This window comes from Fusarium venenatum (assembly GCF_020744135.1).
Source record: "Fusarium venenatum strain MPI-CAGE-CH-0201 chromosome Unknown EDB82scaffold_3, whole genome shotgun sequence".
In the NCBI taxonomy this organism is placed as follows: Eukaryota; Fungi; Ascomycota; class Sordariomycetes; order Hypocreales; family Nectriaceae; genus Fusarium; species Fusarium venenatum.
In genome coordinates, this window is record NW_027072131.1 from 7365527 (window position 1) to 7378378 (window position 12852).

Genomic DNA, 12852 nt, shown 5'->3' on the forward strand with positions numbered 1-12852 from the left:
ATTAGCAGGTCAGCTTATGGGATTCAGGTGGGCTTTCTTAGGTTATTTATTTTTGTAGCCTAAACTTCGCAGACCCTCTTTTCTGTCCAGTACCCTCCGCTATCGGTTCCTCCAACTCGGATTAACCTAATCCGGCGGGGTCATTTTCTCAGTCCAAACTCACCTGAAAATTCTTCGCGGGGTAAAAAAGTGCCCCGCGAACGTATGATAATAATCTTTTACATCACATCCCAATTAAAGTGATATCATCAAAAACAAAAATGTCTGCTTACGATACCTACCAGACTTCCCTCACGGGTCGATACTGCAGCCAGGAGCTGTCTCACCTTTTCAGTCAGCGATCTCGTCACTCAACATGGCGCAAGCTCTGGCTTTACCTCGCTGAGAGTGAGAAGGAGTTGGGTATCCCCACTATCACTGATGAGGCTCTCGAGCAGATGCGGGCCAACCTCATTGTCACTGATGAGGACTTTGAGACTGCTCGTGTTGAGGAGAAGATTCGTCGACATGTAAGCAATTATTACTGGACACTCAGAAAAGTAATTGGTAGCTAACTTGTGTAAATGTAGGATGTCATGGCTGTAAGACTTGTAAACAAATAATGGCATCATGCTATATGCTAATGAAAAATAGCACGTCCACGCCTTTGGACAAGTTGCCCCTGCTGCCGCTGGTATCATCCACTACGGCGCAACAAGCTGCTACGTCACCGACAACACAGAGCTCATCCTCATGAGAGACGCCCTCGATATTCTCATCCCCAAGCTGGCCAAGGTCCTCTCCAACCTTCAGTCTTTCGCCCTCGAGTGGAAGAACGAGCCCACTCTCTCCTTCACACATCTCCAGCCCGCTCAGATCAGCACAGTCGGCAAGCGAGCTGCCGCCTGGGCCCAGGATCTCCTCATGGACCTTCAGGAGTTCGAGCGCGTCCGATCTGAGCTCAAGTTCCGTGGTGCCCAGGGTACCACCGGTACTCAAGCCAGTTTCCTCGAGATTTTCGCTGGTGATCATGACAAGTGCGACAAGATCAACGAGCTTCTCTGCAAAAAGGCTGGTTTCGAGGAGTGCTACGATATTTCTACCCAGACATACACCCGAAAAGTCGACTGTCTTGTTGCCAACGCCGTCACTGGTCTCGGCACCAGTGCTACCAAGATTGCTTCTGATCTGCGACATCTTGCCACCATGAAGGAGGTTGGTGAGCCCAGAGAGAAGGGTCAAATTGGTAGCAGTGCTATGGTGAGTTTATACAACAGTATTCAGTTGAAATTTGACGGCTCGCTGATTTTAATTTAGGCCTACAAGCAGAACCCTATGCGATCTGAGCGCATTGCCAGTCTTGCCCGTGTCCTGCAAGGAAAGGCTGCCAACTTCCAGAGCACTCACTCTACTCAGTGGATGGAGCGATCTCTGGATGATTCCGCTTGCGTAAGTACCCCTGAACCATCTATCATTTGAAAAGCACACTATGCCTGTTCTTGATCTCATCTAACCGATACCAGCGACGCATGGATATCCCCGAGATGTTCCTCCTCGCCGACGCCATCACCATCACCCTTCAGAACGTCACCGAGGGTCTCGTTGTCTTCCCCCTCAAGATCCATTCCAACATCATGGCTGAGCTACCATTCATGATCACAGAGAACGTCATCATGCGCCTAGTAGCCATGGGCGTGTCCCGCCAAGAGTAAGCAGTCGAAATCCTCCACTACTTGAGAAATCCTTTAACAAAAACCAACAGGGCCCACGAGCAAATCCGTGTCCTCTCCTTCGAGGCCTCTCACCAGGTCCAAAGTCTCGGCAAGCCCAACGACATGGTCGAGCGAATCAAGAACACCGAGTTCTTCAAGCCCATCTGGGCTGACCTCGACGACATGATGAAGCCCGAGCTTTACATCGGTCGCAGCGCTCAGCTTGTTGACAAGTTCTGCGGACCCGGAGGTAAGCTTGAGAAGAAGCTTCAGCCTTACCAGGAGGTCATCCAGAAGGCCAAGGCTGCTGAGTTGAATGTTTAAAAAAAAAAAAAAAAAAAAAAAGGTGAAAAATATGTGAATGGCGATTTAGATCCAGTAGATTGTTTTTCAAGTTAGGATAAAATGTAAAACTATTTTCAGGAAGCTTTTCGTTGATATCATGTATCATCTGCAGGTTCCCATAACAATGTGGATCAGCGGCTTGTCACCGCATGAACCTCACATCATAAATGATCCACGTTAGTTTCCAAGCAAGGAAGCTCTTATTGACAATTCTTTTTGTGGCCTTGAAGGAAAACAATTTCTAATCACGGTCTTCATCATACTTTGAAGACAACTCCATCAATAAGCCACGGTCTTCATTCCTCTCAAGTATCCAATATCACGCCAACACTGTTACCCTGTAGCTCTCTCTATCCCTGTAAATCGTGTAACCCGAAACGTCCAAGCTTTTTAGGTTTGCTCTACAAGACGTTTCCTCTTCAACAAGCACAGGTAAAAATGATGGTTAATAATTCTTGAGGCTCATGCCTTTGCTTTCAGCGGTGGGCTTTCACCGTTTATGTCATGTTCCCAGCTTCCAGGATATTTTTGATGGCCCCAATTCCTTGGCCTTATCACAGGCCTTTACCGCCAGTAGTCGGCGAATCGGAAACCACGCCACATACAACTGTACCTATTGTTGATTTACACGTCACTGTTGTACTGGGCCCCAAAGACCAGGATGGTCCAACCATCGCTTTTTTGCGAGTAATTGCCCCGCCTTTACTAGCGGAGTTCATGAGATGATACGGTATTGTTCAATCTGTATGTGGAGATTCATATGTGTTGTGCTTGTGTGCTGTCTTCAAGAGTCACATATTCCCCTTTGTTGGGTTGATGCCTTTCGCTATTTCTCAAAAACCTCCCGCAGTCGAACGAATCTATCCAATCCCTTTTCGAGGTTTGTTTCGTTTCATAGGTGGAAAACAGACACACCAGACAGCAAACCAATTACTTCCTCTTTGTATTGGTTGTGGCATCCAAATCATTCATCCATAATATCAACTTTACGTCCCACAGGCCATCAGTCGACATCATGGTCGTCTCTGGTGACGGAATCATTCTTCCTGCCCTCGGCCAGGATGTGCAACTCGGCATGTTGTACAATGTCCGCACCTCAGAACTGTTTGCAGGCATATCTCTATGGGATAATGCCGTTGTCAATAATGAGCAGACGAAGGATGAGAGCAAGGTCCAAAATGCCGAGTTTTACTATTCTACATCTATCGAAGATTCCCGCAAGAAGTCGGCTCTTGATGTCGAGGGATCTCTCGCCCTGGATCTGAAAATAATTCAAGCAACCGGCTCCGCCAAGTATCTGAGCGATACCAAATCTTCCACACATGAGGCACGCCTTGATGCATCATGCACTGTTACTCGGTGGACTCGCCGAATCCCACAAGAAACCCTCTCTTCCATGAAGTACCACCGCACCCTCGATAATCCTCGGTTTACACACTTTGTTGCTGAAGTGGTCGAGGGTGGAAGTGCAACTATTAGTTTGGTCCGCTCTGCTTCTTCGGAAGAGGAAGCAAAAGAGATAGCTGGAGATTTAAAAGCCACACTCGTCGGTGTCCCAGTTAGTGGCTCGGCCAAGCTGGAATACAAAGATGTGAGCGATGCCAACCGCGAGAACGTCAAGATCTCATACAGTGGCGCCATTGCTGAGAACGTGTCCACGTGGGAGGACGCTCGTCGCATTGCAACTGAGATGCCAACTAAGCTAGCTAAGCAGACTAATACGCTTTACTACAAGCTTCTTCCCGTCGACCTCCTTGATAGCAATGCCAACCGTCTGATTCGCAGCCTTGACGCTGGTATCGTCAACAGAACAGCTGTAGCCCTCAAGACAGGAACTACGGCCCGTCTGAGACTGGACGAGTTGCTACAGCACGAGGTGCTTCGCAATTGGTTCCCTAAGATCAAAGGCCAAATCCGCGGTCTACGGGAAGCCTTTTTGGAAGGCGAATCAGACTTCATTGAAGCAGCACGTCGTCTTCTACCAGAACTACGGGACGGTACTACCGACTACAGTAGTAAGATCTCGGAGCTGCGAAAAGCTGTTTCTCTATTTGAACAGCGTGTTCGAATTGCGGATCAGTTTGCAGATCTGAAACAGAAGGAACTAGAAGTTCTTCAGTCAACAGTTGCCTCCATGTTAGGTCAAGGCTTCCAAAATCATCTAGGCGGGCTGAAAGCAGAGTCCCTGACAACTGTTTCTGCGCCGAGAGTACTACTATCATTTGGTGGAACCCAGATCAATCGCAGTCGCCACCACCTAGAGAAAAAGATGCAATCAACCGAGCTATCCGACAGTGAGGATGACAGCAGTGACGAAGAAGAAAAAGAAAAATGCGAAGAAGAGTGGTTCGAGAGTTCACGGACTGTCAACAGCGTCAGAGCAGCCTGTGCAGAACTGGTCAGCTTGCGCCCGAGTGCGCCAGATGAAGTCATATTCGGTGTGGCGAGCGTGGACAAAGCCTATCGTCCGAATGAAGAAAAGCTCGTGTCCACTAGAATTGGCGATATTATACTTGGCTACAATGATCAATTTACGATCGTTACCGGCATGCTCCCCAAAGCGCCAGCGGCGCCCACGTTGGTGATCAAAGAACAGGGCATAGCTCTGTCTTGGGAAAAGGAGCAAAGCGACGAACTGGAATCTGCTATTCCAACAAATTCCTACATTGTTCGCTACCGTCCTATCCCTAACGCTGAGAAAGATGGTGTCCTTCCTCGCGTAACAGCAAACGAAACATTCATCGAACTGGAACTCGACCCGTCCGAGAGTTCTGTTATCCCGAGAAAGAACGGAACAGGTGATTCGTTGTTTGATGACTGTGACTATGAAGTCATGCTCAGCGTTAAGACGATAATAGGGCTGTCTGGTTGGAGTGTCCCTGCTGTTGTCCGAACACCTCGCTGGCCCTCTGTGGCCTCTAGGATGATAGACTTCCATGAAAGGAACCATCAAACATTATCCAACCCCAACCGAAAGGGCACAAAGCCATGGGATATGGATAAGGAGGCTGGTAACAGGACACTCTTCTTGGGACACACAACTATCGTCGATCGTAATTGTAGCGATCCTCGCTTCCCAGACACTGTCGCAGTGCGCATCGTTGACGTTGCAGCTGAATTTGAAGCCAGCATCCCCGCTGCAGATATTGCTGACAAGAATAACACTATTGTCACTGTCTTTACAGGTCCCAGTGGCCACGGGAAGAGTACTCAGATCAATGCGTTCGTTTCATACTTACTCGGCGGTGATTTTGAGGACTTTGCACGCATCATGATGATAGACGACCGCAGTACCAGTAAGACATCGTCACAGTTTGTAACCTGCTACCGCATCAGACCATTCTCTCCGCTCTTTCGAGGTAAAACAATGCTCATTGTGGACGCACCTGGCTTTGGAGATTCGAGAGGTTACCAACGGGACAATTTCGTCACCGCCGCCATGTCAGACTTCTTTAGCACAGTTAGCCATGTAAACGCCATCTTCTTTACATGCCGTGCAATGGAGTCTCGGACTACCTTTTTAACACCTGTTTCTACATACGTATCACAGCTCTTCGCCAAAGATGTTGAGGACTGTCTTCGAACTATCTATACTTTCGGCGATTCTGGTAAACCAGGTGCACACGACACTCTTCAAAAACTCGGCTGGCCTGTGCAGAATGGAGAGATCTCGGTCAACAACTCTGCATTCACTGCCACACTAGATGTCACCGACATCGATCATCTCCGGGATATGTGGTTGTGGTCCACAAGAGGCCAGTTCCAGGTCATGGCCATGCTTCTCAAAACCACTCCCGTGCCTACTGATTCCAGCGCCGAAGTGATACGAGACCGCATTGATCTTGAACAAAAGTGCGCCCTTACCGAACAAAAGATCTTTAAGACGGCAACTGAAGCATGGAACCTAATCGAGAACTTGGATACCCTCGCTGATACGACTGGAAAAGCCCCAGATGCTGAAATTTCCATCACCGAAGATCGGGTAGTGACACAGGATCTACCTGAAGGTAAAGGATCAACACGATGCCTTACCTGCAATATAACCTGCCACGAGATCTGTCCGTATAGCAATGACGAGGACAAAAAGTACTGCGAGACTATTAAGGACGAGAAGTGCATCATTTGTCACTGCCACTGGTCGGAGCATTGCAACATGCGGTACATGATTAGGACAAAAAGAGTCACTCGCACTATTGTCCCCGAAGATGCGATCAAAACCTGGAATGAAAGCACTAATGAGCTCGAGACATCACTTCTCAGTGCTATCGATGCTTACCTCGAGCTACAGCAAGAGCTCCGAGATGAGCTTCTCGATCTAGCTCAGCTGACCGAGAAGCTCATGACAAAGGCATTGTTTCACGATCCATCGGCCTTCATCAACTACATGGACAGGCTGATCCATACTGCGCGCGCGTATAGCTTCCCTCCCGCGAAGCTTGTTCAATTAGTCACTGCCAAGAACACGTTTTTGTTGCTTCAAAAGATTAAAGAGCAAGGGAGCGCTGCAGCGCTTGAACCAGAGGCGTTACTTGGTATACTTGGGAGTGTAAGGACGGAAATGCATCGCCGAATGAAACTGGAGATGCACCAAAGAGTGCGTGAGGAGAAAGTCCCATGCAGTCTTTACGATACTCTTCTCGAGAAGCTTCCCACCTCTATCAAAGACAAGGCCCCGACGCCTCATCGAGAAGAGGGAGTGTCGACTAAAGGAGAGTTTTATTCTGCGAACTTGAAGGCGGTTGTATTACTTGTCAAAACTGTGCTTAAAGATGGCGGTGTTGTCGCAGCGCTTGCTGTCAAAGGGTAGATTACAGTTAGGATGGAATTAATAATGAACTGGCCAGGAAATGTTTAAGATGTTTTCTTTCTTTTAAATTAGATATAATTGAACTTGGTTACCACACATTCAGATCCATTAGTTTAACTATGATGGGGGCTCCCATCAAACTCACTTCCCAGAAAGGAACCTCAGGGTATCAGAAAAATTGACCGGTGGAAGCATGAGAGACGAAATTAGTAGGTCACTTTATGTTACTTAGACTATAGTACTTAGACTATTTAATTCTATATCTTAAGGCTTAGGGGGCTATTCTTTCTGCTCCCCACTGAAGGACGATGTCATCGAAAATTGAACGACCAGGCAGGAATGGGCAGATAGCTTATGGCTCGGAGCCCGACCGTTATGCTAACAATCATGTGCTACCATCGAGATATGGAGATATGATGCTGATAGAACGTGATATCTTTGTAATCGACGTTTCACTCCCAGAGAACGGTTCATTTACTATGCTTCGGCCTCCGAATTGAGACACATACTGTGTCGGGTATCTACTCAAGATCATTAAATCCACGATAACCACATCCAGATCATGGCCAGTCAATCGTCTTAAACTTGGCTGTACCCTCATACCAAGGAGGCTATGCCAGTGTGTGTAGCAAACATCTCGGGATAGTTGACTCATTGGGAGATAGTAGCGGGATCATCAATTCAGCTGAGCCCTTAGCGCCAACGACGTCGAAGATCCTCATGGGGATCATCTCGGGAAACATGTCGGGAATGATGGTAGTACGAAGAAATTTGGAGTTTGTGGCGCTTGACAATAGGATGCTAAGTCCTGCAGGGCGTTGTTAGTGAGATATCGTAGGCTTCAAATAAGGAAGCTACCACTGTCTGACAAGAAGATGATGCCCATCACTTTCTGCTCCTTGATCGCTACCTTGTACAGAAAAATGCATACTCAGGATATGGAGAAGCCTCAAACCAACGGCGTGGGTGAAGTCCCACCTAGTGCCAAACAGCTCTTGAACGGAGACACAAATGGTATCTCCATCAATGACAACTCTCAACCAAAATGCACCAGAACACCTGAAGAACGACTTGAAGACTCGCTACAGAGAGGCATTGACCTTCAAGTCATGCGATACCCAGAGACCGGCATCACTGTTCTTATTGCTGGTGCTGGTCTAGGAGGCGTAACCTGCGCTCTCGAATGTTGGCGTAAAGGCCACACAGTTCGCGTCCTGGACCGTAGTCTAACACCAGTCTGGACGGGTGACAATGTACAAATCCAACCCAGCGCAATCCTCTTGCTTCGACACTGGCCCGACATGGGCTACGAGATTGAGGAGTGCCAATACGACGTTGCCATGTCATACTACAAGCAGACTGGCGAAAGGATCTGGGGTCCTGCGCCACCCATGTTCAATGATCCCGAGAATCTCAAGGGAAGGCGCGGTTTCCCTTCTGTCAATGCACATAGTCGCATTAAGCTGTACCGCGCGTTTCTACGACAAGCGGAACGTGTGGGAATTCAGGTAGAATGGGGATGCAAAGTTGTTGAGTACTGGGAAGATCTCGGGCAGGGTTCTGGAGGTGTTACTCTTGAGAATGGCGAGAAGCGCACTGCTGATATCGTTGTCGCGGCTGATGGCTTACGCACCAAGTCCAACACCATCGTCCCTATGCCTGAGACATTGGCGACGAGTGGCAAGGCGATTTATCGGGCGGGATACCCGGTTGAGTATGCACTGAAGGATCCTGTGGTCAAAGAGATGTGGAACTTTGACCCCAAGGGACAACCTATTTGGCAGTTCTGGCTCGGGTGAGTTGCTTGATGTGCACCTGGAACGATTAACTGACTATCCACAGTAACGGATCGCACAACATGATTGCTCTCACTCATGATATCGCTTTCTGGAGCTTCATCCACTCGGTAAGTCCAAATGCATACCATATTTAGCACAACCCAACTGACTTGCAAAGCATGACGAGTCAGCCAATGAGTCCTGGGTTCCAGACGTTGACCCAGCAGAAGTCATAGCCGCCATGGAAAAGAACAATGCAGTACACCCAGCTGTAGCAGCCTTTATCAAGACAGCCCCCAAAGGCTCTGTGGTAAACTGGCAGCTCAAGTTCAGAGATCCCCACGAACAATGGACATCTCCTGGAGGCCGCGTCGTCCAACTCGGCGACGCAGCGCATGCATTCCTCCCAACATCGGGCAACGGCGCCACCCAGGCGATTGAAGACGGCGTCACCCTCGCAACATGTCTTCAACTAGCAGGTAAATCGCAAGCCGCCAATGCGACAAAGGCTTATAACAAGCTACGCTTCCAGCGCGTGTCATGCGGGCAGAAGATGGGGTTTGTAAACCAGCAGCTCAAGCAGCATACTGATTGGGATGCTATCGCCAAGAACCCAGCGCTGATCCGATCGCGATATCCGAAGTGGATTTGGAGTCATGATCCGGAGGCGTATGCGTATGAGAAGTTCTGCGAGGCTTTGCATCATGTTGTGAGTGGTGGGAAGATTCCGTTGCATAACACTAATTTTCCTAAGGGTCATCGGTATCGACATTGGACGATGAAGGAGGTACAGGAGCAAATCAAGGCTGGGGAGAAGTTGGAGGATTTGCAAGATGGAGATTGGGCTTAGAAGAGTTTTTATTAGTGTCGGGGATTGATCTTAAGGATAGTTAGTGATATTTTTCGGGCATTTGAATCTTCGTCTACCTAGTGTGTCTTGCTTTCGACCTTGAACTTGGCTTGAGTATCGCACTTGGCATTCTTGGGTCAAAGTGCTCTATGAATCACTGTCAATCACTGTCAATATGCGAGTCACTGTCAATCACTATCAGTCTGTCAATAACTGCCCGTGAATTACACCGAAGCCTGAGTCGCTCCGAAGCCGGAATCTCCCTTCTTCTAGACTATTTAATCCCCCTCTTCCTCCTGCTTTCACCTCCAACTTCCACCCTCATCTATCACTTTCGTCGTCTGTCTCTGGGCGACGTTACAACGATTGAGAAGGCAAAACTGCCAATTTGCTATCATGCCACGGGGAGGAAATGTAAGTTGGCTCATTCCACATCAATTCCAGAAGTTGAAAGCTGATGACCCTCTCCAGCCACCTCGAAGAGGCTCAAGACCACACACAATGCCGCCACCACACCCGATGAGCCCAACGGCGCCGACAGTGGCAGCATGGATCTCTACGTACAGTCTTCTGCTGGTGCACTGCCTCCCGATGCCGGCAATGTCGGCCCAAAAAGAAGCGCAACCCTAACGTCGATCTTTAAACCCAAGTCAGTACTAGATGATGTCGCTTTGATCGGCAAAAATCGGTTACAGATCTATCATCACATGTTGACTATCGAATCTACACACTGCCTCTTCAACCAGGACCATCTTGGCCGCTTTGTGTGTCCTGTCGATAGCACTGGACTGACGCCATTTCTCAACCACGCGATCACTACCATTTCTGGACTTCGCCAGGAGTATCTGGCCGAAGTTTTCAAAAGAGTTGTCTTCAAATTTACGTCAAGTGAGTCGTTGAAGTTGTTCTCGGATTTCTTCCGCGCTCACTTTAACCTCAACAAAGCGCAAGTCCCCCATGTCCGCATCAAGACATTCATTCTTCACCCTGATTCGTTCCCTCAAGGGGTGGCCTTAAACCAATACCTACCTGGGTGGGTTGCTCATGGCCGTGTGGAACAAACGAACTCACATTTCAGGTCCTAGGTCTCCCAGATTGTGTCTCTATCTACCGCAGTAACCGTCGAATTCCGACTTTGTCATCCTTGGCGCAACTTCATTGATCTGAAAGGGGTGACAGCTCCACTACGACGCTCCGGTATTGACCTTCACTGTACCTTCTACGAGCCCAACTAGAGCCAGGTACCAGCGGAAGAAGGTTTACGACACTTCCTCGTCAACATGATGGAGCGTTCTGTTACGGGGGAGGAGCTGGATGACGAGAGCGCATTGATCCAAGACACCAGGTCACAGGACTTGGCTGGTACCCTCGTTTTTCATGGAACCCGGGGGTTTCGGGAGTAGCGTCTCTGGAGAATGGATGGTGGAATGTCACATAGAAGCAAAGATACCCAGCGTGTGCTTAAAAAATAAAAGTGAAACTTTTAAAACACCACACTCCTATAATTGATACCAGCATGCATTATAAAACTATGTCTTTTACATGCATAGGTCCGAGTAAGTCTTCTACCAGAGCTACATTTATGTCACTCACGGAACTCGGCAGCGTCAAACTCAACATATCCAAAATTGTGTCTATTAATCGCGGCGTCCGACTCCAATCTATCACAATCTACCCACTGAAAGAATGCCACGACAACTCATCTACAACCTCCTCCTCCAACATGACCTCAATAACTGACAGCTCACTTCCAGCAGGCGTCTCAATCGCTCGAATCTTCAATCGCGGGTCCACTTTTGTAAGAAGAGCAATCCACTCCTCAACCTCTCGCTCCTTCGCGTTAAAAGTCTGAATCATGGTCAGATCTTTCTGTCTCAGCGCCGCCTCAAATGTCTTGGAGCCGGAGCCTGGCTTAGGCAGAACCATGTCCATGATAAGAAGGTGACTGGTTGGGCCCATGGCTTCGACTACGCACTGTAGAATCTTGATGGCATCGGCGTCGGGCCAGTCGTGAAGGATGGTGCGAAGGAGGTAGACGTCAGCGTGCTTGATGGGCTGAGGTGTGAAAAAGTCGTATTCCATCACGTCAATGCGGCTGTTGATTTCCTCTGGTAAGTCCGACATGCGAGCGCGAGCGTTTTGAATCGGTTCTGGGAGGTCTTGGATGACTAAATTGAGACTGGGAAATGCTGTGGCTAGCATGATACAAGTCGAGCCACTACTGCCGCCAATCTGTACACAGTCAGTAAACCATCACCACTGTCAAAGAGAGAGATACTTACATCAATGACTGTAGCTTGCCCAAGATTGTCCCAATCGAATGCACCAAGTAAATGCTCAACATTGGAGCCGGTGTGAGACACGGCCCGACTCTTCATGTAAGCATGAAAAAGCTCATTCAAATCAGGTCGCGTCTTGAGATACTGGAAGAAGGGCAGGTCTGTGTTGTAAACAATATTATACGCCGTCTCATTCGTCGCAGACGTACTGCCCCAGCGCTGAGAGGCGTCTTTCAGCGCAGCCATGACAGGAACAGTCTGATTGAACATGTACACAAGCTGTGTTTTCACGTGAACGTCTGTAGCAAAATGACAAGACAGGTCATTGTGCGAAAGTCTTCCGTCCTTGGTTTCGCACAGAAACCCTGCAGTCATGGCCATGCGAGCGACCGATTGTAGAGTCGACATTGGGACTTTGGCTTGGATGGCGACTTGATCGTAAGAGATTGCCTTGGGAGGGAGTGGAACGAAAGAAAGTACATCAAAGTGACAGATCCAGCGAATACAGTAATACTGCTGCTGCTGGACGACAAGTTCGGTTAGAAAACTGTGAGGATCATGCACCAGCTGTTTAAGCTGAGTAGCATACTCAATCACAGAATCTCTATTAGTCTTGTTCATTTTTGGTAAGGTTATGTCGTATGCAGATAAGATCTAGGTTGTATCGTATTTGATGAAACGTAAAACGCGAGGATCGCGAGGTAACCAGGTATTTTTAATAATACGACTCTGACAGCGACTCTCTTACACGGCATCCGAAGTCCTTGAGGGCGGGAGCTAAAGAGGTACAAGAAACAAGTTGCCGATCAAATCCCCGATAAAGTCCCCGATAGCCCTGTTATTGCACTTTCGGCTGCCGTCTGACAAGCTGCATGTAACATCAGCCCAAGGGTCACAACCCTGTTTAGTGGGAGGTGCAGGATCTAGCGTCCCTGATTTGCATGATCCTGGCTGAAGATCTGCTCCTTATCGGTAGTTAGTGAGGCTCAACTCGGGAGACAATTTTATGTCAAACAGGCAAGACATGACGACATTCAGACATAAAGTAAAGAGTGATGATATCGGATTCCGAGGGGGATATCAGTATCATTGAGACAATTGA

The 12852-nt window shown here is 48.4% G+C and overlaps 5 protein-coding genes across 5 annotated transcripts; 4 read left to right on the forward strand and 1 right to left on the reverse strand.

Annotated features, from left to right (window-relative positions):
• The first annotated feature begins 197 nt into the window (after positions 1–197).
• Positions 198–2091, forward strand: EDB82DRAFT_510208 (L-Aspartase-like protein). Its single transcript, XM_065608836.1, has 6 exons — positions 198–509; positions 570–581; positions 634–1239; positions 1297–1428; positions 1503–1687; positions 1742–2091. Exons 1-6 carry the CDS (start codon positions 261–263, stop codon positions 2013–2015), a joined length of 1458 nt encoding a protein of 485 aa, XP_065464264.1. The 5' UTR covers positions 198–260; the 3' UTR covers positions 2016–2091.
• A 698-nt stretch (positions 2092–2789) lies between these two features.
• EDB82DRAFT_510212 (uncharacterized protein) lies at positions 2790–7061 on the forward strand. Its single transcript, XM_025728991.2, has one exon. The coding sequence runs from the start codon at positions 3052–3054 to the stop codon at positions 6841–6843; it is 3792 nt and encodes a 1263-aa protein (XP_025583303.1). The 5' UTR covers positions 2790–3051; the 3' UTR covers positions 6844–7061.
• Positions 7062–7766: 705 nt separating this feature from the next.
• On the forward strand, positions 7767–9471 carry EDB82DRAFT_560075 (uncharacterized protein; the record flags this gene model as incomplete). The annotated part of the gene is made up of 4 exons (XM_065609724.1): positions 7767–8638; positions 8686–8749; positions 8800–9330; positions 9376–9471. 4 exons carry the CDS (start codon positions 7767–7769, stop codon positions 9469–9471), a joined length of 1563 nt encoding a protein of 520 aa, XP_065464265.1.
• A 396-nt stretch (positions 9472–9867) lies between these two features.
• Positions 9868–10706, forward strand: EDB82DRAFT_528189 (uncharacterized protein; the record flags this gene model as incomplete). Its single annotated transcript, XM_025728993.2, has 3 exons — positions 9868–9885; positions 9954–10478; positions 10557–10706. 3 exons carry the CDS (start codon positions 9868–9870, stop codon positions 10704–10706), a joined length of 693 nt encoding a protein of 230 aa, XP_025583305.2.
• Positions 10707–11039: 333 nt separating this feature from the next.
• Positions 11040–12678, reverse strand: EDB82DRAFT_568643 (O-methyltransferase-domain-containing protein). Its single transcript, XM_025728994.2, has 2 exons — positions 11754–12678; positions 11040–11703 (listed from the first exon to the last, which is right to left on the reverse strand). The coding sequence occupies exons 1-2, from the start codon at positions 12369–12371 to the stop codon at positions 11143–11145; spliced, it is 1179 nt and encodes a 392-aa protein (XP_025583306.1). The 5' UTR covers positions 12372–12678; the 3' UTR covers positions 11040–11142.
• Between the last annotated feature and the right edge of the window lie 174 nt (positions 12679–12852).